The sequence below is a fragment of the Dromiciops gliroides genome, chromosome 2 (assembly GCF_019393635.1).
Source record: "Dromiciops gliroides isolate mDroGli1 chromosome 2, mDroGli1.pri, whole genome shotgun sequence".
NCBI lineage: Eukaryota > Metazoa > Chordata > Mammalia > Microbiotheria > Microbiotheriidae > Dromiciops > Dromiciops gliroides.
The window spans coordinates 235,816,053-235,840,033 of record NC_057862.1 but is presented as its reverse complement, the minus strand read 5'-3'; the positions used below and the strand labels follow the sequence as shown (position 1 = coordinate 235,840,033).

At 41.9% G+C, this 23,981-nt stretch overlaps 1 protein-coding gene across 5 annotated transcripts in view; it reads left to right on the top strand.

Moving 5' to 3' along the window:
* The window catches only part of JDP2 (Jun dimerization protein 2), a 78,088-nt gene that overhangs the window by 50,864 nt on the left and 3,243 nt on the right, over positions 1–23,981 (top strand). For all 5 annotated transcript variants that reach the window (XM_043987839.1, XM_043987841.1, XM_043987840.1 and 2 more), the window contains one exon: positions 7,763–7,867. In XM_043987839.1, the coding sequence (XP_043843774.1) occupies positions 7,763–7,867 (105 nt within the window). The remainder of the gene's footprint in view (positions 1–7,762; positions 7,868–23,981) is intronic.

The following is a 23,981-nucleotide window of genomic DNA, read 5'->3' as shown; positions in this document are numbered from 1 at the left end:
GGCAGTGTCTTGCACCAAAAACTTATTAGTATTTCCTGAGAAAAGTTGATCATGCCCTGTTGGCCCTCAGTAAAATAGCAATCCAGTTTGAAATTCCAGGATTTGAATGTCTGGTAGCTTAATGGTTGAGAGTTTCCAGCCAAGCCCCTTGGAAGGACTCTCTTGTAGAGGGAGGGGAGGGGAGAAGAGAAGAGCCATGTCCTTGACCTAGGTCTCAGTCTCTTTCCCCTCCCCTCTTGGTTAGAAGAGGACTTTGTGAAATTAAGAGCATGGAGGACTGGGGGATTTACTATTAGCATCCTTGTCCTGGAAGAGTACCCCTCTGTGACTGTATGGAGAGTTAAGGACAAAATAGACACATTGAGGGAAAGTGGCTTCTGAATTCTGTAACAAGTCCAGCAGTCAACTATCTCAGAAGGATATCCCGAAATGATCCCTAAGGGGGACTTCACAAGGGCTTTTACCACCCAGAAGCTGAGTTGCCCTTTTGTCATATGTTGCTAAGCTCTGTACTTTGTATGTTCTGGTGGGAAACTGCAGCAGAGAATTTGAAGGGTGCATGTTTCATACCAACTACCATCACTATGCTACCTTAGTAGATACCCCTTATTAGGTGATTAGGGGGCAGCTAGGTGGCGCAGTGGATAAAGCTCCAGCCCGGGATTCAGGAGGACCTGAGTTCAAATTTGGCCTCAGGCACTTGATACTTACTAGCTGTGTGACCCTGGGCAAGTCACTTAACCCTCATTGCCCTCCCTACCCCCCAAAAGAAGCTGATTAAAGATTGCTTGCTGTCTTGGGGAGGAGGGAAGGGAGGGGAAGAAGGGAGAAAATTTTGTAGCTCAAAATCTTTCAAAACATGAATGTTGAAAATTGTCTTTTACATGTAATTGAAAAAAATAGTATTTATATATTTAAAAATTTATTTGTATTTATATATATAATTTAAATATATTTATATATTTATTTATGTGTGTGTGTGTATATATATGTATGTATATATACACACACAAACATCCTGATTAAATCTGGATGACTAATTACTATCAGCTCATAATCAGGGGGAGTGGCCCTGGCCAAGTCACTTAACCCTCATTGCCCCACCAAAAAAAAAAAAAAAGACTTGGGAACAGACCATACAATGAAAAGTTAAAAGGAACTAGGTATAACTGCGGGAGTGGGAGGGGGGAAATAAAATGTTAAATTTATATACATACATATATATGTATATATGTGTATATATACACATGCATATATGTATATATATATGGAACTAGGGTTAGTTAGTATGGAGGAGAGAGGAAGGCTTACTTATTCTTCAAGGATATGATGATTGGTGAAGGTACACTACCCCTTAGTTTCCATTTCTTATGAGGACAAAACAACTGAGATAGCTCTAAGTGTGATTTAGGCTCTATCTAATCATAACTATTGTGAGACATTGGGACATGCTACATGGGGTGTGTATGGGGGGAAATTGGCTGAGAGTTTGAGAACTTTGCTGGTGTTAATCTTAGACTGAAGGGTAATAATTTGAGCATTAAATGGGGAGATGGGACCAAGAAAACCAAATTGAGGGAAGGAGGGGCAAATACGGGGTGGATATGGGAGTTAATTGAGTCTGACACCAATTTCACCATATTTAGCACTGAGATGAACCTTAAGAGATCATCTATTCTCGCTCCTTCCCCAGTAGAATGGAAGCTGGTTGAAGGTACAGACTATTTCGTTTTGTGTTTGTAACACTGGAACTTGTTAGATGATTAGTAAATGTTTGCTAAATTGAATTAAATCTTAGTCTGACCGCTTCATTTTACAGTTGGGAAAACTGAGATTCAGAGGGAAAGACAGGACTTCCTCAGGGTTAGACAGGAATAGAGCAAGGTGTTGAACCTATGTCCTGATTCAGCCTGCAGTGCTCTTCCCACTGTGTACCTCACTGTCTTTCAGAATGAGCCTGGAAGCTGTTTCTCTGGGGCCAGTGGCAGTAAGGAGTGGAGTCATATACTGGTACCAAAGGACAAAGCCAGGAAATGGTAGGACCAGAGTCTTGGTGGACAGACAAGCCTTAAGGATGAGGGACCTAGGCAAGGAGACCAGGAAATAAAAGACCAAGGACCAAGCAGGAAATATGATCAACAGGAACAAACATCATCAGTGTCCAAAAAAGGCATTCACTAACACCTTACTGCTGCTCAGGAGTTTTCCCATGATGCTTGTGAAGGCAAGGAACCCATTCCCAAGCTTAGCTGATCTGAGAATAGGTAAGACTAGGGCCTGCTAGGCAGAGCAGTGGATAAAACACCGGCTCTAGATTCAGGAGGACCTGAGTTTAAATCTGGCCTCAGACACTTGACACTAGCTGTGTGACCCTGGGCAAGTCACTTAACCCTCATTGCCCCACCAAAAAAACAAAAACAAAAAACAACAACAAGAGATAGGTGAGACTACCTGACTGAAGTAGAGAGTGGTGAGGGGGAAGAGGTCAATTCCTGAGAAATGGTGGGAAAAGAATTGTATAACCTTTAAATACCAGAAGAAGAAGAAGAAGATGATGATGATGATGATATATGAGTCTGGACCTGTGATTTCATTGGTATTGAGAATTCCAGGGTGAGGAAATGACCTCTACCAACAGATCTGCAACACTTCTGCAACTTAAATTCTTAGAGATTTGCCTTAGAGAGTCTGAAGTTCAATGAAAAGTGAGATAGCTACTATTTCATCATGACTTTGGGTCAAGATGCGACCCTCATAGGTTCTATATCCTAGTAGAGAGGATTAGCTTTTGTAAATAACAAAGATGGGAGATGGGGAAACATGACTGATCACTATAGTCCCTGGAAGGGGGGGTGGGGTGTTGTGGGTTGGGAGCAATATTCAGGGTTTTATTCATCCAGCAGCAAGTATATTCTGGTTGCACACCATCTTGGCAGTTTGTGGGCAAACCTCCTTGACCATGAGTGGGATTGCACTGCCAGCAGCTACTTCCTCTAGTTCCTTCCCTTTCCTCTCCCTATCAGTGTTACCTCAGTCTTGCCCTGGCTGAGGTCAAGTAGTGAAGATTTCATCATGGCTCCTATTTACCATCCACTCCCCCTCTCCTGGTTTAGGAGACAGCTTGGATATTGCAACTTGAGAGTTAATTTATTGGGAGACTGAAGGCTTACTGTCACCTGTGCTCAGGGGTGATGACAAGTTGCCTTTCTCTCTAGTCAGCCTCCTGATGTGGAGTGAAAGTAGGACAGGAGGGCAGCTAGGTGGCGCAGTGGATAGAGCACCGGCCCTGGAGTCAGGAGGACCTGAGTTCAAATCTGGCCTCAGACACTTAACACTTACTAGCTGTGTGACCCTGGGCAAGTCACCTAACCCCAATTGCTTTACCAAAAAAAAAAAAAGAAAGAAAGAAAGTAGGACAGGATCCTCCAGGTTCTGCAGGAGGTATGCAGTAGGTATATAGTATACAGCGAGGAGGTATACAGTGAAAGAGGAAGAATCCATTGGATTTGAGACCTGCTGGTAGTTGAGCCTGGGTCCTCAGCCCTGGGCCTCTAAGAGGATGCTTGTGTTTCTGGGTGACTAGAGCCATTCATTTCCCTGGCTGGAATCCTGCTCAACTGGGCACTTGCTAAATCCAGGCCTGGGGCTGCAGGAGTCACATTCCCGGCTCCAGAGGTGAGAGAGCTGCAAAGCCTGTGGGGAGTTGGCAACTTCTCAAGCAGCCTTTGACCCTACAGTGTCCCAAGACTAGCAAGGCATGCTGTATTCTCTAGCTATAATTGTTGCTGGCAGCCAACTGGTCACTTTTAGGTATCATACCAAGTTCAAATTAAGATCAGTAGGTTGAGAGAGTTTAAAGAGGATCTTGATAGTGGCTGTCTCTTTTCCCTTTTTTTTTTGTTGTTGAGTCATTATCAGTGGTGTCTGATTCTTTGTGACCCCATTTGGGGGGTTTCTTGGCATAGATACTGGAGTGGTTTGCCATTTTCGTCTCCAGCTTATTTTACAGAGGAGGAAACTGAGGCAAACTGGGTTAAGGGACTTGCCCAGGGTCACACAACTAGTAAGTGCCTGAAGCCAGGTTTGAATTCAGGAAGATGAGTCTTACTGAGTCCAGGCCTGGCATTCTATCCACTATGGCACTGGCATGCATAGTGAATTCCTTAATTCTCAACTATGGAACCTCATCTTCATGAAAAGATTAAAAAGGGGGCACCTAGGTGGCGCAGTGGATAAAGCACCGGCCCTGAATTCAGGAAGACCTGAGTTCAAATTCGGCCTCAGACACTTGACACTTACTAGCTGTGTGACCCTGGGCAAGTCACTTAACCCTCATTGCCCCACAAAAAAAAAAATTCTTTGGTGATGAGGAACAAGGCTGATCACCCTAAAGCTGGAGCTCTATGTTAATTTAATGAACATCTACCATGTGCCAGGGACTGTGCTAAGTGGATATGAAGATAAAAATGAAACAATTGGGGGCAGCTAGGTGGTGCAGTGGATAAAGCACTGGCCCTGAATTCAGGAAGACCTGAGTTCAAATCCGGTTTCAGACACTTACTAGCTGTGTGACCCTGGGCAAGTCACTTAACCCCCATTATCCCGCAAAAAAAGAAAAAAGAAAAGAAAAGAAACAATTCCTCCCATCAGGAAGCTTACCTTTTATAAGTAAATACATAATACATACACTTTAATCGGGGAGGGAGGAAGGCTCTAACACCCAGGAGAGATTAGGAAAGGTGGCATGTAAGAGGTGCTTGAGCTGAATTTTGAAGGAAACAGAGGTGAAGGTAAGGATGGAGAGCATTCCTGACTTGGGGAATGGCCATTGTTGAGGGTGTGGTGATGGAATTTGGTGTATGGAGAACAAGTAGACCAATTTGGCTGAAGCATAAAATATGAAGGAGCAATGTACGATGAGCCTGGAAAAGTAGATCGGAGCCAGATTAATAAAAGGCTTTAAATGTCAAACAGAGGAATTTTTATTTTACCCTACAGGCAATAGGAAGCCATTGAAGCTTTTTTGAACAAATCTATTTCCTAAAATGTGGTTTCGGGAGCCTGAAGGGATCCTCTAACATAGGACTTCAGGAGAAATGGGTACCAATATAAAGGAAAGAGTTAGGGAAAAGAATGAAGAATGGTGGAGACAGAGTGGGAGAAGGAAAGGGGACTGAAGAGACCATTCGGAAGGAAAAGGAGCAGGATCTGACAGGTGCTTGTGTACACCAGAGAAGATGAAAAATGAGATTCTGGAAACGTGGTCAAGTTAAGGCAGCGCTTACAGGAGGCATGATGGGAGAGGAAAATTTAAAGAGGAGTTGTGAAATTTGAGCCTATGCCAAAAGGAGCCTTTCTTTAGGAAGTATCTGAAAATCAGTGACCTGGAAAATCTGTCCTGAGGGCTTGGGTTGGGTTAGGATGACAGCAGAAAACTTGGCTTCATCCCCTGTTGGGTTGCCACCCTTTTTACAGACAAATGGTACTACCCGAGCCATAGCTACTGCCCCATCAGCCTCATGAGATGAGCCTTCAATGCTTGGGAAAGTTGCCCACTGGCTTTTTTGGAGACTTAGACTTGGCATGGGAGGTGGCGGGGGGCTTGCCTTCTTCTCAGGCCCAGAGTCATTTTATCTGGCAGCCTAGGTTATATCTCATACATTGATTTGTTAGAGATGTCTGCTGGCACATCTTGGGGAGGCAGTTGTCATGTTAGGACCCAGTGGACCGCCTTGCTTTTCTAGCTGTGCTTTTCCAAAATTTTTATTTTTATTGATTTCTTTGTTTTTATACCATCTTCCTTTCCAAAAGTTTCCTGTTCCCCCTCCCTTACCTTGCAAGGTATACCTTCAAACAAAGATTTAAAAAGAAAGAGGGGGGCAGCTAGGTGGCGCAGTGGATAGAGCACTGACCCTGGATTCAGGAGGACCTGAGGTCAAATCCGGGCTCAGACACTTAACACTTACTAGCTGTGTGACCCTGGGCAAGTCACTTAACCCCAATTGCCTCACCAAAAAAAAAAAAAAAAAAAAGGAAAAAAACTGTTCATCCAGTCCAAGAAATGCATCAAATTTCTGACCTTAACAAAAAATAAATAAAATGAGAATTTCTATACACATAGAAGAGAAAAAGAAAATTGAACATTAAATTGTACATCTCCATTATTTACAGCTTGCTTTTCTTTTTAAGTATATAATACATTCGACAAGGCCTATAAAGTCCCTTCTAACTCTACATTTATAATCCTGTGATGAGCCCTATGTAACTTTCAAAGCTGTCCTGCTTGCTGGCCGTTCCTTCTAGCCTTCCTTCTGTTCTCTTCTGTGTTTTTTTTTTAAATGTTTCAATGTAATTCTTTTTCTTTTTCTTTTTTTTTCATTTTCTTTCTTTGTGGACAACCCTAATCTCTAGCTCCCTCTTCCTCAAGTTTCTCTTCAAAATTGAAAAGAAAAAATAAACCCTTGCAACAAATAGTCAAACAAGACAGATTCCCCCATTGGCTATGTCCCAAATGGAGGTGTAATTCCATCACCTGTCAGGCAGGAGATGAGTCCCATCTTCATCATCAGTTCTCTGGAATCATTGTTGATCACTGCATTGAGCAGAGTTCTTACTTGTTTTAGAGTCGTTTTCCTTTACAATGTACTTGTCATGCAAATTATCTTCCTGATTCTACTCACTTCACTCTTCATCAGTTCATACAAGTCTTCTTCACAGGTTTCTTTGAAACTGTCCCTTGCATCATTTCTTACAGAACAATAATGTATTATTGTAGACAGAGTGTTAGACTGGGAATTAGAAAGACAGTAAGTTTAAATTTGGCCTGGGACACATCTTAGCTGTGTAATTCTGGGCAACTCACTTAGCCTTTCTCAGCCTCAGTTTCCTTGTCCATAAAACAGGGATAATAATAATGGCACCTCCCTTACAGAGGATCAAATGAAATAACATACAGAAAGCACTTGTTAACCTTAGAGCACTGTATAAATTCTAGCTATTATTATAATATTCTAATATATCCTTATGTCATAATTTATTTGGCCCTTCTCCAATTGATGGTTATCCTGTTTATTTCCAGTTCCTTGCCATGTGAAAAATTTGCCATAAATATTTTTGCATATATGAATCCTTTTTTTTCTTTCTTTGATATCTTTGGTGCATAGCTTTAGTAGTTCTATTTCTGAGTGAAAAGGTATATGCACGGTTTATTGGCTTTGTTCCAAATTGTTTTCCAGAATGATTGGACCACTTCATAGCTCTACCCACCAACAATTCATCATGTGCCTATTTTCCTGAAGACTCTCCAGAATTTGTCATTTTACTTTATTATCATCTTGCCAATATAATGGGTGTGAAGTGAAGCCTCGGAGTTGTTTTCATTTGCGTTTCTCTTATTGGTCATTTGGAGCATTTTTTTCACATGCGTCTTGGTTTTTTTGGTTCTGGGATTTCTTCCTTTGAAAACTGTTTATAACCTTTGACCACTTATTCGTTGAAGGATGGTTCTTTTTATAAATTTGAGCTAGTTCCTTTTATATCTTAGCTATGGGACCTTTATCAGAGAAATTTGCTGCAAAGATTTTTATTCCCCTAGCTAATTGTTTTCCTCCTGATTTTAAGTGAATTTTGTGTGTGTGCTCACGCGTGTGAGTGCATCAATTTTGTCTGACAGTATATGTCATATAGGACACCAATAGTCCTCCACTTCTGCAGGAGAGGGATAGAAGTGCATTTTCTCAACTCTTATGTTTGCTCTTAACAGCTAGATGAGGAAGAGGAGCGGAGGAAAAGGCGCCGGGAGAAGAACAAAGTAGCAGCAGCTCGATGCCGGAACAAAAAGAAAGAAAGGACAGAGTTTCTGCAAAGGGTGAGTGTAGTAGGTTAGTCAGAATGGGACATTCTTCTCCCTGATAGCAGTTAGGCAGATCTCCAGACTGGCAGAAATTTCCAAACATGAGCAAAACCAGGGCAATACCTACTTATAGCTACCAAACCCATCTTGTATTCTTCTGGTCTATGTCCTCATTTGCCCCTCACTCCCCATTATCACTAAAGGATCCAGTATCTTCCTATAGTAAAAGGGCTGAAATAATCCCCACAGGCATGGATCCCCCTGGAAGGCCATTGGAGAGGAAAGAAAAGTAGAAGTAATTTCATTTATCATAACCCCACTGCTCCTTAAAGCCATGGACCAATTCCTAGTTATCTTTGTATCTCTCCCAGAAACTAGCACAGAGCATCTTACTCAGTAAGTGCTTAATAAATATTTGTTGAATGAATGAATGGATGGATGGATGGATGGATGGATGGATGGATGGATGGATGGATGGATGGATGGATGGATGGATGGATGGATGAATGAATGGTTTTCTTTAGTGCCTGGGCTCATTGGCACATGCTACTTTGAGTGGTTGGCTTAGAAGCTAATAGTATCCATGTTTGTGGTTGTTTAACTCCAGCTAATGAGGCCAAGATCATAGGTTCCAGAGGGGTATCTGGGTTAAGGGGAGCTTTGCTCAAGAAGGAAATTTTAAAGGGGTGCTAACTAATAATCTATTTGTTATTTAGTCGTTTCAGTTGTGTCTAACTCTTTGTGATCTCATTTGGGGTTTTCTTGGCAAAGATACTGGACTGGTTTGCCATTTCCTTCTCCAGCTCATTTTTTTTCTTTTAAGTAAGGCAATTGGGGTTAAGTGACTTGCCCAGGGTCACACAACTAGTAAGTGTTAAGTGTCTGAGGCCGGATTTGAACTCAGGTACTCCTGATTCCAGGGCTGGTGCTCTTATCCACTGCGCCACCTAGCTGCCCCTCCAGCTCATTTTACAGATGAGGAAACTGAGGCAAACAGGTTTAAGTGACTTGTTGAGAGTCATACAGCTAGTAAGTATCTGAGGCTTGATTTGAACTCAAGGCCCAATGCTCTATCCACTTAGAGCCATCTAATTTCCCTATACCAAGATAGATTGCTGAAATATACAATATTGGGGATGGGGGGGTCTAAACCTGCAATTTTATTGATGTAGAGAACTCCTACTACAGAAACTTCTTTCACCAATGCAGTCTTAGAGAGTTGTCTGACTTGCTCATGTTTACATGGCTTTTGGATGTCCGAGGCAGGACTTGAACCCAGGTCTTCTGAGTCCAAGGTTGGTCCTCTATCCACTATAGATAGTTGCCTTTCACAATACAACATCACTTGCGTGCATTGGAGTTATAAAAGAGACTGTAGGGGACAGCTAGTTGGCGCAGTGGATAAAGCACCGGCCCTGGAGTCAGGAGGACCTGAGTTCAAATCTGACCTCAGACACTTGATACTTACTAACTGTGTGACCCTGGGCAAGTCACTTAACCCCCCTTGCCTCACGAGAGAGAGAGAGAGAGAGAGAGAGAGAGAGAGAGAGAGAGAGAGAGAGAGAGAGAGAAAGAGAGAGAGAGACTGCAGTGGAAGATCTGTAGGGAAGTATTGTTATCATTTGGTGGATCGGGGAAGGCTCCCTGGAGGAGGTTTCCTTTGAGTTGGGTCTTAAAAGGTAGCAGCGATTGAATAGGGGAAGAGGGAACTGGAGGGCATTCTGGACAAAAGGAACAACATAAGCACATGCATGGAGGTATGAGAGTATGGAATAGATTCAGGGGCAGAGATAATTTGAGTTTGGTTGAAATAAATTGCATGGGGGCAGCTAGGTGGCACGGGCTCTGGAATCAGGAGGACCTGAGGTCAAATCTGACCTCAGACACTTACTAGCTGTGTCCTAAGCAAGATCTTAAGCAAGCACTTAACTCTGACTGCCTCAAAACACACACACACACACACACACACACACAAACCCTTATCTCCTATTACTTCAGGCAGAAGCAGGCCTTGAATGCCAAGTTAAGGAGCTGGAACTTTATTTGGAAGGCAATAGGGAGTAACTGAAGATTTCTGAGCTGTGCAGTGACGCAACCAGATATCCATGTAAGAAAGATTGCCCTAGCCGTTGTATGAAGAATGGATTGGAGGAGCAGCTAGGTGGCGCAGTGGATAGAGCACCGGCCCTGGAGTCAGGAGTACCTGAGTTCAACTCCAGCCTCAGATACTTAACACTTACTAGCTGTGTGACCCTGGGCAAGTCACTTAACCCCAATTGCCTCACTAAAAACAAAAAAACAAAAACAAAAAACAAACAAACAAAAAAGAATGGATTGGAAGAGGGGAGAAAGCAGAGGCTGCAAGACTGGTTAGGTGACTATTGTAAGAAGAGAGTGAGTGGCAGGGGGAATGGAGCAGAGAGGATAGATGCAAGAGGTGTTCAGATAAGCCATCTATTTGAGAGGTGAGGAAGGGAGAAGAGTCAAATATAGAAGCCTAAGGCTATAAACATGAGAAATGGGTACAAGTGGGGCAGACTTTACTGCTTTACGGTTTGCAAAATGCTAGAGATGCATGTTATCTTATTTGATCCTCATACCCCACACTGACTGGTAGATGCTATGGTTGTCTTCATTTTACAGATAAGGAAATGTATAGGCACAGAGAGATTAAGTGATTTGCCATAGAGTCGCACATAAAATCTGAGGCAGAATTTGAACTCAGATCTTCCTGCCTCCAAATTCAGTACTCTATCCACTGTGTCACCTTGATAGCTTAGAAAGGAATATAATACTTAAATTTGAATGTGTTGAATTTCAGTGTCTTCAGTGGCAGAGATAGAGATGTGAATTAGGACCCGTGTTTAAATTAGCATGCAGGAGACCAATACTAAGAGATTCCAATCTGACCTTAAAGGGTTGACTTCCCTGGGCTAGCTCTTGCACCTACCATTTAACAAGTAAACCAATTTATAATAATCCAGATCTAGACTCTTCTGCCCTTTGTCAACCCCCCCTCCCCCCATTACCTCAGTCATCTTTTCTTTTGCGGGGAGGGAGGCAATCAGGGTTAGGTGACTTGGCCAGGGTCACACAGCTAGTGTGTATTTGAAGCCAGATTTGAACTCGGGAAGATGAGCGTTCTTGATTCTAAGCCCCTCATTCATCTTTTTCAGTGCTGGGATCACTGTTAATGATTTCCAAATTCTACCCTTCCTGAGAACCTTGCAGACTATTGCATATTCTCTTGCCCTCAGAATAGATTTGATGTCTTCTCTGGAAATAAATTTTCATGATTTGCATTTCTAATGTCCTGACCAGAATGAATATGCAACTGTATGAAAGAGCTGGGATTTCTTCTGCATAGGGATGTCCTGCTGTGGGAGCTCCCTCCATCATCACAGTCTAGCTTCTATAACCCATTGTAAGAACTTGTCTGAGGCATTAAGGTTAAGGGGCTTACCTAGTGACATTAGAATGTGAGCTCCTTGAGGGTAGGGACTGTCTTTTGCCTCTTTTTGTATCCCTAGTACTTAGCACAGTGCCTAAGACATAGTAGACTTTAAGAAAGATTGATTGATTGATTGGGGGAGGGTCACAGTAAATTCCTGCTTGTAGAAATTATAGAGCAGGGACTATTTTTATCTGCCTTTGGATTTCTCCAGTGCCTTATACATAATAGGCCCTTAATAAATGTCTTTTTGTTTTATATATTTATATTTAAAGAATTTTTAAATTCTGAACTGAATCAACAAAAAGCATTTCTAAGCACACGGCAGAATGCAAACAGAGGATTCTCTATGAGAACGGGAATCTCTATTTCATGCCATTTGCTTTAAAAAAAAAAAAAAGCATGTGACAGGGCAGCTATGTGGTACAGTGGATAAAGCACCGGCCCTGGATTCAGGAGGACCTGAGTTCAAATCTGGCCTCAGAATTCTCATTGTTCTGCCAAAAAAAATAAAAGCATGTGATAAGCTCTACATATTACCTTCAAAACTGTTCTGCTTATCTGTGCTTCCTTCCAAATGCCCTTCTATTCTCTTCTGTGCTTTAAAAAAAATGTTTTGGTAGCCTTCTTATTTTTGGCTTAACCTTCCCTTTCTCTTTTACCTCCCCCTGACTGAAAAACAAAAGAAGAATGGAAACCCTTCTAAAAAAGGGCATGATCAAGCAAAACAAATCCATACAACAACCATGTCCAGAAATGTATGTATCTTTCTAGACTTTGTATGCGTCACCTCTCTATCGGGGGATAGATAACATGCTTCATCATAGGTCCTCTGGGGGACATGACTTGTAGGGTCAGAGGTGAGATCTGAACTCAGGTCTTTATGACTCTAAGCCCCGAACTCTGAGCTAGTATACTATATTCCCCCTACACAGACCGAATAAGTAAAATTTAAGCATTTTTCCTTTGCGGGGGTGGAGGTAGGGGTTGAAATGCTTTTTCTAAGTTTCCGAGGGCATGTCCAACAGGTTAACAGGAAGGAAACAAGCATTTATTAAGTCCCTAACATGTCAAGCCCTGTGCTAAGTGCTTTACAAAGATTCTCTCATTTGATCCTCAGAACTCTAAGAGGTAGGAAATTGCTTTATGGGATCATAGAATCCCAGTGTGGGAGGGACCTCTTCAATTCTCTAATCTAATCCCTGTGGATTCCATGTCTTCTGGGAAGATGTCTCCCAGTAGAATGTAAATTCTGTCTGGGCAGAGATTATTCTGCTCTTGTGCCCCCCACCCCCGCCCCAACTGCCCAGGACAGTCATCAGCACTTTTAAATATTCGTCTTTTCACTGATATCTCTGCCTGGGTGTTTGACCAGCACCTCAAACTCAGCATGTCCAGAAGCAAGCTCATCGTCTTTCCCCAAAAGCTTCTGCTCGTTGATGATACCACTTATCATTCTTCCTAATACCTGGAGTTGAAACCTTTAGCATCATCTTTGATTCTTTCCCCTCTCTCCCCTCCCATACTTAATCCATTGTCAAGTGCTTGGTTCTTTCTCTACAGCATTTCTTGAATCCATCACTTCCCCTTCATCGCACTATATACTCCTTAGGTTTTTAGTTCCCATAGTCTGGCTGTCCCCTATTTTTTTACTCTTAATTCCCATTATTTCCTTTCACACACTTTATATTTCAGCCAAATTGGACTGTATTGTTGTTCAGTTGTTTTTCAATCTCCTCCAACCCTTCATGACCCCATTTGGGGTTTTCTTGACAAAGATACTGGACTGGTTTGCCATTCCCTTCTCTAACTCATTTTTACAAATCAGGAAACTGAGGTAAGGAGGGTGAGTTGACTTTCCCAGGGTCACATAGCTAAGTATTTGAATTCAGTTTCAGACTCAGATCTTCCTGACTCCGGACCTGGTACTTTATCAACAGCGCCACCTAGCTGCCCTTTGTATACTTTATCCTGGATTTAATTCATCACTCTATTTTCCCCCAATTGTAGAATTCTCTGGTTTAGATAGGTATGTAGAATGTAGAATTATAATTATAGCTAGCATTTATATAGCACTTCCTATGTTCTAGGCACTGTGCTAAACACTTTATAAATGTGATCTCAATTTGATCCTTACAACAACCCTGGGAAGGAGGTACTATTATTAGTCCCATTTTACACATGAGGAAACTGAGGCAAACAGGACAAATAACTTGCCCAGGGTCACACAGCTAATAAGTATCTGAGGCCAGATTTGAACTCAGGGGCTCTTGACTCCAAACCCTGTCCTCTATCCACTGCACCACATAATGTTTTCTAGTTATTTGTATCCTCTTCCATACCTAGTCTAATGCTCTGTTTATGTTGAGGGTTCAAGATATACACACATACACAAATGTATACCCCCGCATGGCTATAACATATATACATGTCACACTGGCCCTGGAGTCAGGAGCACCTGGGTTCAAATCCAGCCTCAGACACTTTTTATTTTATATGTATATATTCTTATTAATTTACTTTGATGATAGGCTTCATGAGGACAAGAGCTGTGTTCACAACTCCTTGTATCTCTCACATTGCCTGTGTCTATTGATTAAACAATTCCAGATCCAGTAAAGAGGTCTGGAAGAATGTATGAGCACAAAAGAAACCTTTGGATGTGGGGACTTGCCAGGAGTTCTGGGGTAATCCACATACAGCAAGCCCACAACTTTCACCTGCTTGGAGTGACTAAAACTTTTTTTTTTCAAATTCACAAAATCTAAAGCCATGTTCTGATCATTAAGGCTAATGGACCAGACCATTTCTTTTGTACCCTCATTATAAACAAAAGTTCTTTGCACGTCTATATATACATATACGTGTATGTATATATAGATATACATATATATAATCATTTCCCAATAAATTCTCCTTCCCCCTCATTATAACTTTCCCTTGTAACAAAGGAAAACAGTTACCAACATTAGCAGCTATGCCTGCCAGCACATGTTGGGCATCTCTCCCTCCTGTCTTACCCCTCTTTTCACACTTCTTTTTCTCTCTGTGACCAGGGTAACACCTGGCTTCCCCATCCTTGTTGTTGTTTGTCCTTCATTCTCTCTTTTGTTTTTTGTGGGGCAATGGGGGTTAAGTGACTTGCCCGAGGTCACACAGCTAGTGAGTGTCAAGTGTCTGAGGTCGGATTTGAACTCAGGTCTTCCTGAATCCAGGGCCAGTGCTTTATCTACTGCGCCACCTCGCTACCCCTGTCCTTCATTCTCAAAGAGGACCATGACGTCAGGGGTGGGAGGTTGGGGGGTGATGTCATGACTTGTACTGAATTGGATTTAAGTGAGGGAGGGAGGTACTGTCTCCTCCAGAGTCATCTGGGTCCAGTGAGTGACAAGATATACATCAGGACAACTGGGGGGCAGCTAGATGGCGCAGTGGATAAAGCACTGGCCCTGTATTCAGGAGTACCTGAATTCAAATCTGGCCTCAGACACTTAACACTTACTAGCTGTGTGACCCTGGGCCAGTCACTTAATCCCAGTTGCCTCACCAAAAAAAAAGAAAAGGACAACTGGAGATGGCCCCTACGGTTTTTGTTTGTTTGTTTAGACGATGGAAAGATCTGGTTATGTAGGACCCCCCAGGTAGTTTTTCCTCTATGGGAATCCTTTACTTTTTAAAATCTTAGAGTCATTGTCTCAGGATCTAATTGTTAGGACTCTACTCCTGAGCATTTGTTATTTAAAGCTGTGTCTACACCAGAGTGAATGGAACGTTTGTGGCCATTTTGTATCATTGTGACCAAAGAGAAGTGATTCAACTCAATTCTATTACTTTTCCTATATCATCATGTCTCCAGCCTGAGAAGAAACATGATAATAGCTAGTATTTATGTCCTTGAAAGCAGGAGTTCTTAACCTGGGATCAGTGAACTTATTTTTTAAAAACAATATTTTGATAATCATATTTCAGATGACTTCATTTGCAATCTGATGTATTTTATGGCATTCAAAATCATTATTCTGAATGCTCATCAACATGAAAAAGGTGAATAATTCCTGCTTTAAAGGTTGCTAGAATTGTTCTTCTCTTCTTACTGTTCTCCTTCCTCTTGGTTTTGAAGACATGTGCCCCTTATTGACCCTGCTTGTATTTCTCAGCTCAGATTTTCTCTTTATTCTTTCATTTCTGCTATCACAAATCAAATGACTTCACCATAGTGCTATTGTCTATTGTCAGTGACAACAAGCCCTGACTGGTGAATTGTCTGTGATTATTTTCCCCATCCTTTTATCACACCCCTGGATGGACTGAACTATCTATGGTGACATCTTTTTTTTTTTATTTTATTGACATCTTTTTGTTTTTATATCATCTTCATTTCTGGATATATTCATTTCCCCCTTTGCTACACTGAGAACCAGCTCAATAAATAAAAGAAATATAAAAATAAAGATATAATAAATATAAGAAACATAAGAATGAAATAAAAAGATAATGATAAGAAATATAAGAAACATAAGCAACAAAACTAGCCAATGCATCAACTGATTCTGTTTCATACTCATAGTTCATTGGTTTTCTAATCTTTGTGACCCCATTTGGGGTTTTCTAGGCATAGATACTAGAGTGGTTTGCCATTTCCTTCTCCAGTTCATTTTACATATGAGGAAACTAAGGCAAACAGGGTTAAATGATTGGCCCAGTGTCACACAGTTAGTAAGTGTCTGTGGCTGGATTTGAACTCAGGAAGACTCATCTTCCTCACTCCAGGCTCTATTGTTATAGTAAATATGAATATCGCTTTCCTGGCTCTGTGTATTTCACTCTTATCAATACATATGTCTTCCTATGCTTCTCTGAATTCTTCATAGTCACAGTTTTTCCTTTTCCCTTTTTATTCTTATAAATGTTCCAAGGACATTTCCTGGCTTCTGGCTGTCTTTTTATGCAATCTTACACCAGATACAGGATCTTACTTCTATTTCTTTTCAGTTTTCTTTATCATTCATCTAGCTGGGATCCTTTATTAGGTATTAGGTTTGTATAAGAGAGAGCTGGGCTTCTAGATGACTTTTCATCATCTTAACTAAAAGTAATTATTGTCAAAGTATCTTATGGTTTGGGGGCAGCTAGGTGGCGCAGTGGATAGAGGACCGGCCCTGGAGTCAGGAGGACCTGGGTTCAAATCTGGCCTCAGACACTTGACACTTACTAGCTGTGTGACCCTGGGCAAGTCACTTAACCCCAATTGCCTCATCAAAAACAAAACAAAAAACAACAACCAAATATCTTATGATTCAATGATCCTCCATTATATCATGTGCCACAATTTGTGTAGCCATTCCTCAGTCAATAGGCATTGACTTTGTTTACATTTTTTTGCTATTTGATGATATCTTAATCATGACAAATGGCCTGCCATTCCTCCTGGGTATTCATTTGGTCGTAACCTTTTGGATTAGTAGGTGGTCTAATGCTTATTGAAAATCTCTTTTTTGGGGGCAGCTAGATGGTGCAGTGGATAAAGCACCAGCCCTGGATTCAGGAGGACCTGAGTTCAAATTTGGCCTCAGACACTTGACACTTACTAGCTGTGTGACCCTGGGCAAGTCACTTAACCCTCATTGCCACACCAAAAAAAAAAAAAAAAAATCTCCTTTTCCTCCTCCTCTTCTTTCTTCTCTTCCTCTACTTCTTCTTCCCCTTCCTCTTCCTCTTCCTCCTTTCTCTTTCTCTTCCCCTTCTTCTCTCCCTTTCCTCCTCTCCATATCCTTCTTCCTCCTCTTCCCCTTCCTTCTCTTTCTCCCTTCTTTCACCTCCTCCTCCCTTTCTCCCTCTTTGCCCTCATCTTCCACCTCTTCTCTTTCTCCTTCCCCTTTCTCTTTTTCCCCCTCACCCTTTCCTCCTTTCTCTTCCTTTCCTTCTCTTTCTATCTTACCCAGGTTGGAATCCAGCAGCCACTTACAGATCCAGTCTCATTGCTGATCAGCACAGAAGCTTTGACCTCCATTTCTGAGCTTGAGGCAGCTTGGTGACCTTTCCCCTGCCCCCATTCCAGGGTCTCAATGCATTAGTGCCAGACTTAGGGAAGTATACCCAATTGGCTTTAGCCCATTGTAGTTCATAATTACTGAGCTCAAGCCATCCTCCAGCCTCAGCCTCGCCCAATGGCTGAGACTCTAGGCATGCACCACCATCTCTGGCTTCTTATAGTCTTCATTGAGCTTTTGGGGGGATCCTTTCAAAATAAGGACTCCTTTTGAAAGCATCTCTCCACTTGTGGCTGGCATTTAAAGTCAAACCCCATATCATTTAAATCTATTTGGACCCAAAGAGATTGCTTTATTGATGCCTGTCAGAGTGGGAACATTTCTTCTCAAAACTCAGCTCTTACTGTCCCCATGAACTCCTCCACCCTCTCGTCAGTGCCATTATGGTCTCTCCTGGGTGAGTCACTTATATATTGTGTTCACTCCTGCTTGGTGCCATAAGAACTCTGAAAAATATCATCTACGTAATACTTTTTTCCCCTGTTCTATGGTTCCGTGCATTCGCCTTACATGAGAACCCTTTGTTTCTCTGTTAATCCAAAAGAAAAATCTCTAGAAAATGTTATTTATGTTCACTACTTGCCTTTAATCTTGGCTGATAAATCAGCTGGTCTATTTTTCTATTTCTTCTTCCCTGGACTAGAACCTTGAGCTTCCTCCCTCCAGGCCAATCATTTGGTTACATTTGGTCTCTTGATTGTTGATGGTGCCTTGTAGTTACCACAATGTCACTCTCTCTGTGCCTTTGACCCATAAAAATGGGGGGACTGTCCTATGAGAATAGCAGCATGGCTGGAATCCATTGCCACCAAACTAATAACTTGAAATGCTGAGTGACCGCAGTAGATTCCAGTCATGCTGCCCTTTTTGTGTCTTTTGCCAATAAAATACACGGAGGGGGCTGGGTGATAGGGATAGATAGCTTTGGTGTGATACCTTTCCTTTGGGGCCCATACTATCCCCATCCCCCAATCGATAGTCCCGTACTAGAACCATATCCACACACATATTCCCACCCTGCATTTCTATCCTCAGATCTTATTTAACAGTGATACTTCCTAGAAAAGAAGGAAATTAATTAAATGAAGGGAATGCTGTGAGGGAGTAAAGAGGTATCTTTGTTTTCTTTTGGACATGGTTTTCCTATTATTAATCTGGTAATATATATATATATATATATATATATATATATATATATATATATATATATATATATTCGGGGCAGCTAGGTGGCGCCAGTGGATAGAGCACCAGCCTTGGATTCAGGAGGACCTGAGTTCAAATCCAGCCTCAGACCCTTGACACTTACTAGCTGTGTAACCCTGGGCAAGTCACTTAACCCCAATTGCCTCACCAAAATATATAAATATATATATATACACACACACATTTTTTAGGGGCAGCTAAGTGGTGCATTGGATAGAGCACTGGCCCTGGAGTCAGGAGCACCTGGGTTCAAATCCAGCCTCAGACACTTAACACTTACTAGCTGTGTGACCCTGGGCAAGTCACTTAACCCCAATTGCCTCACCAAAATATATATATATATATATATATATATATATATATATATATATATATATTTTAATTACATTTGAGCAGGACGTGGTGGCATTATACCTGTAAATCTTAGCTGCTGGGAAGGTGGAGGCTGATGGATTGATTCAGCTTCGGAGTTCTGAGCTGCAGTGCACTATGCCGATCAGGTATCCTCACTAAGTTTGGCATCAGTACGACGATCCCCCAAGAGCAGGGGGTGGTGGGACCACTAGGCTGCCTAATGTGTGGCAAACTAGCCCAGGTTGGCAACAGAGCAGGGTAAAGTAAGATTGGGGGCAGCTAGGTGGCGCAGTGGATAGAGCACTGGCCCTGGAGTCAGGAGCACCTGGGTTCAAATCCAGCCTCAGACACTTAACACTTACTAGCTGTGTGACCCTGGGCAAGTCACTTAACCCCAATTGCCTCACTAAAAAAATTTAAAAAAAAAAAAAGTAAGATCGGACCTGAGAGTAGCCTAGGTGAAGGGGATATCCAGTCTTAAACACACATACACACACACACACATAATTGAACACTGTCTAATCAATTGACCAATAAATATTTATTGAGCACTACACAGGGGATGCAGTGCTGAGCAACAGAAGAGTAACAAAGAGATCTTAGATTTAGTATCTGCCCTCATGAAGCTCATAATCTAGTTGAATTGGCAGTATATATATACACACACACACACACATATATATATATATATATGACTCCATCTGTAAGTATCAGATGGGTGGTGAGTTCAGAGGAAGGAAAGGTGGCTATAGATTGGGATCATTGGGAAAATTTCATGCAAGTGGGACTTGAAGAATCTGTATGATTCCAGTAGAAGGAAGGAGAGTGGGAACATGTTCCAGGGAAGGAACACAGGGCCAGAGCTTTAGATCCAGAAGCTCTAAAGGGACCCTTGGAAATGATCTAGTCCAACCCCTTCGTTTTACAGAGAAGGAAACGGACCCTGTTATAAAGTGATTTGCTCAAGCTAGTAAAGTGACTCAGCCAAGATACAAACCCAGTTGCTCCAATTCCAAATCCAGTCCATCAGTCAATTAGCATTTATTAAGCACCTACTATGTGTGAGGCACTGTGCTAAGCAACCTTGCCTGTGCTCTTTCCATTTTGCCCCTTTGTGCAAGAATGGAATAAAGAAAGACATAGAGGGGGAAAAAACATGCGGCATATTCTAGGGGTAGTATATAGATCAGTGTGACTGAAGAGGCCACCTAGAGGCATCACAGTGAATAGAGTGCTGGACATGGAGTCAGGAGACCTGAGTTCAAATCCTGACTTTGACACTAGCTGTTTGACTCTGGGCAAGTCACTTAGCTTCTTCTATCTGCCTCAGTTTCTTCATCTGTAAAATGAGGATAATAATAGCATCTAAATTCCAGGATTGTTGTGATGATCAAAAGAGAGAATATTTTCAAAGTACTTTGCAAACTTTGAAGCGCTATATAAATGCTATTATTGTCATTATTGTTATTATTTTTCTCTTTTTTTCTTTCTTTCTTTTTTTGCAGGGTAATGGGGATTAAGTGACTTGCCCAGGGTCACACAGCTAGTAAGTGTCAAGTGTCTGAGGTCAGATTTGAACTCAGGTCCTCCTGAGTCCATGGCCAGTGCTTTATCCACTGTCTCACCTAGCTGACCCTATTGTTATTATTTTTATCGGTGGTGGTGGTGGTGGTGGTAGTAGTAGTAGTAGTAGTAGTAGTAGAGTAAGTCTCATGTAATGGAAGATATCATTTGAAAAGTTGTGACCAAACTGTGTAGAACTTTGAATAGTGTTCTAAGAATTTTGGATTTTATCCTGTAAGCAATGAAGAGCTATTGGAGGTTTGGGGTTTTTTGAAGGGGAAGGGGTAGTGATAATAGCAATGGCAGTCTAAGAAGACTGATTTTTCTGCCTACCATTTTAACTAGTTTGTTTACTTCTCCTTTCCCAAAAATATTCTGTTGAAAATTATTGTTATGGCAGCTAGGTGGCGTAGTGGATAAAGCACTGGCCCTGGATTCAGAAGGACCTGAGTTCAAATATGACCTCAGACACTTGACACTTACTAGCTGTGTGACCCTGGGCAAGTCACTTAACCCTCATTGCCCCAAGCAAAAAAAGAAAGAAAACTATTATTGTTATGGTACACAGAAGACAGGAGTAGGACATAAAATGTAGAGGTCTTTTCCAAGACCTTGGAGATTATATAGAGTTGTAGACTCTCCAGGTTGGGAGGGATATCAGAGGCTATCTATTCTGACCAATACCGCTTCAAGAATCCACTTTAGGGGCGGCTAGGTGGCGCAGTGGATAAAGCACCAGCCCTGGATTCAGGAATACCTGAGTTCAGACACTTGACACTTACTAGCTATGTGACCTGGGCAAGTCACTTAACCCCCATTGCCCTGAAAAAAAAAAAAAAAAGAATCCACTTTATATGGGGCAGCTAGGTGGTGCAGTGGATAGAGCACCGACCCTGGAGTCAGGAGTACCTGAGTTCAAATCCAGCCTCAGAACATTGACACTTAATAGCTGTGTGACCCTGGGCAAGTCACTTAACCCCAATTGCCTCACCAAAAAAAAAAAAAAAGAATCCACTTTATAACTTACCCCAAAATACCAGTCATCTGGTTTTTTTGCTCAAAGTTCATTTGTCTAACCCCCTCTCATTTGACAGATGAGGAAACTGAGTCCCAGAGAAGTGAAGTGATTTACCCATGCTTGGTCACATGACTGCTAGGTATCAGAGCTGGGATTTCCATGCAGGTCCCTTGATTCTGACTTTAGCAGTGTGCAATTTAGCATTGATGGTCAGTCCTTTTTCAGCCTTTGAGCACTGATTTTCTGATCCCATTTGGGAACTATTAGAAGAGGAAGGAAACTAGTTCACAGGAAGCTGGGAGGAGAGGGGCCTCTTTTGAGCTTTAACTCTTCCCCACCAAAAGTAGATTGTGCTTCTGAAATCTACCATCTTTCATAATCCACCCCAACTTCCCTCACCTCCCACCAGACACACGTCTAGTACTTTTCTTCTTTATTTTTCACTGTGTCTGTAATTTTATTGGCTTAGGGAACTCCCAGGGAAGAATTCCCTCTACCAATGCAGATTGGCACCTAGCCTGCAATTGACAGTCCTAGAGAGGAATCTTGCGTGCTGAGACATTAAAGTGATCTGCCCAGAGTCACGCAACTGACATGTGTCAGAGGAAGTACTTGAACCCAGGCCTTCCTGATTCTGAGGCTTGTCTACATATATTTATCTATATCTGTCTGTCCGTCCATCCATCTATCTATCCATCAATCCAACCATTCATCCATCCATCTGTCCATCTCTCCATCCATCTATCTATCTTTACAGGCATACATATTGCCTTCTGATATAATACAAGTGTCTTAAAGGCAGGGACTGCTTCATTTTTGTCTTTGTGCCTGGTATTCAGTGGGTGCTTAATAAAGATATATTGATTAATTGATTGGTTATTACCCTGCTTACATATGAAGACATACTAATGGTGCACAATTGTCGGATCCATTTCTTTACCAGCCTTGCATAGGGAGTTGTACTCAGGACCTAATTTCACTGAAAACCCTTTTGTGTGTGTGTGTGTGTGTGTGTGTGAGAGAGAGAGATAGAGAGAGAGGGGGGGGGTCATTTTTCATTCATGTCTGACTCTCCATAACTCCAATTATGGGGTTTTCTTGGTAAAGATACTAGAGTGGTTTGCCATTTCCTTCTCTATCTCAGAAAAGGAAACTGAGACAGACAGGGTTAAAGTGACTTGCCATCTAGTAGGTGCCTGAGGCTGGATTAGATCTCAGGAAGAGGAGTCTTCCAGACTCCAGGGCTGGTTCTCTATCCACTGCACCACATAGCTAGGTGATCTTGAATATGGGACAAAGGTACTTTGACTGTTGCTAGTGGGCATCTTGGATTCATCAAGAACTACATAAGTGAGATTCTAAATTTTTTGTCATTGTTGTTCAGTCATTCAGTCGTGTCTGACTCTGCATAACCTCATGGACTTTTTTTTTTTTTTGGTGAGGCAATTTGGGGTTAAGTGACTTGTCCACGGTCACACAGCTAGTAAGTGTTAAGTGTCTGAGGCCAGATTTGAACTCAGGTCCTCCTGAATCAAGGGCTGGTGCTCTATCCACTGTACCACCTAGCTGCCCCTATGGACTTTTATCTATTGGGTTTTCTTGGCAGAGATACTGGAATTGTTTGCTATTGCCTTCTCCAGGGTGTCCCCATTTTACAGATGAGGAACTGAGGCAAATAGAGGTTACGTGACTCACCTAGGGTCACACAGCTAGTAAGTGTCTGAGGTCAGATTTGAACTCAGGTCTTTCTAACTCCAGTGCTCTATCCATTGCACTACGTAGCTGCCCCAGTTCTAAATTTCTTGAGGACTTTAAAATGATCTTTCTAAAGTGAAGATTTGACTGCATCAGTCCCCTAGTCAACCAACTCCAGTGACTCCCTATTGCTTCCAGGATCAAATATAAAATCCTTTGACTTTTAAAGCCCTTCTTTTTTTGTTGTTGTTTTTTGTTTTGTTTTGTTTTTTGGTGGGGCAATGAGGGTTAAGTGACTTGCCCAGGTTCACACAGCTAAAGTCCTTCTTAACCTGGCCCCTTTCTACTTTCCAGTCTTCTTACAACTCACTCCCACCTATGTATTCCTTCTTCTTCTTCTTTTTTTTGGTGGGGTAATAAGGGTTAAGTGACTTGCCCAGGGTCACACAGCTAATAAGCCTCAAGTGTCTGAGACCCAATTTGAACTCAGGTCTTCCTGAATCCAGGGCTGGTGCTTTAGCCACTATGCCACCTACCTGCCCCAACTACCTACATATTCTATAATCCAGTTGCTCCAGCCTCCTTGCTGTTCCTCATATACTTTGCATTTTCTTTTTTTCCTTTGCAACATGTAAATATATATATATGCGTGTGTGTGTGTGTGTGTGTATATATGTGTATAATATACATATATGTAATTTCCCCTCCATTACACGTTAAAACAATTTTAAACATTTTTATTTAAAGTTTTGAGTTCCAAATTTTTTCCTGCCCTCCTACCTCTCCTCCTTC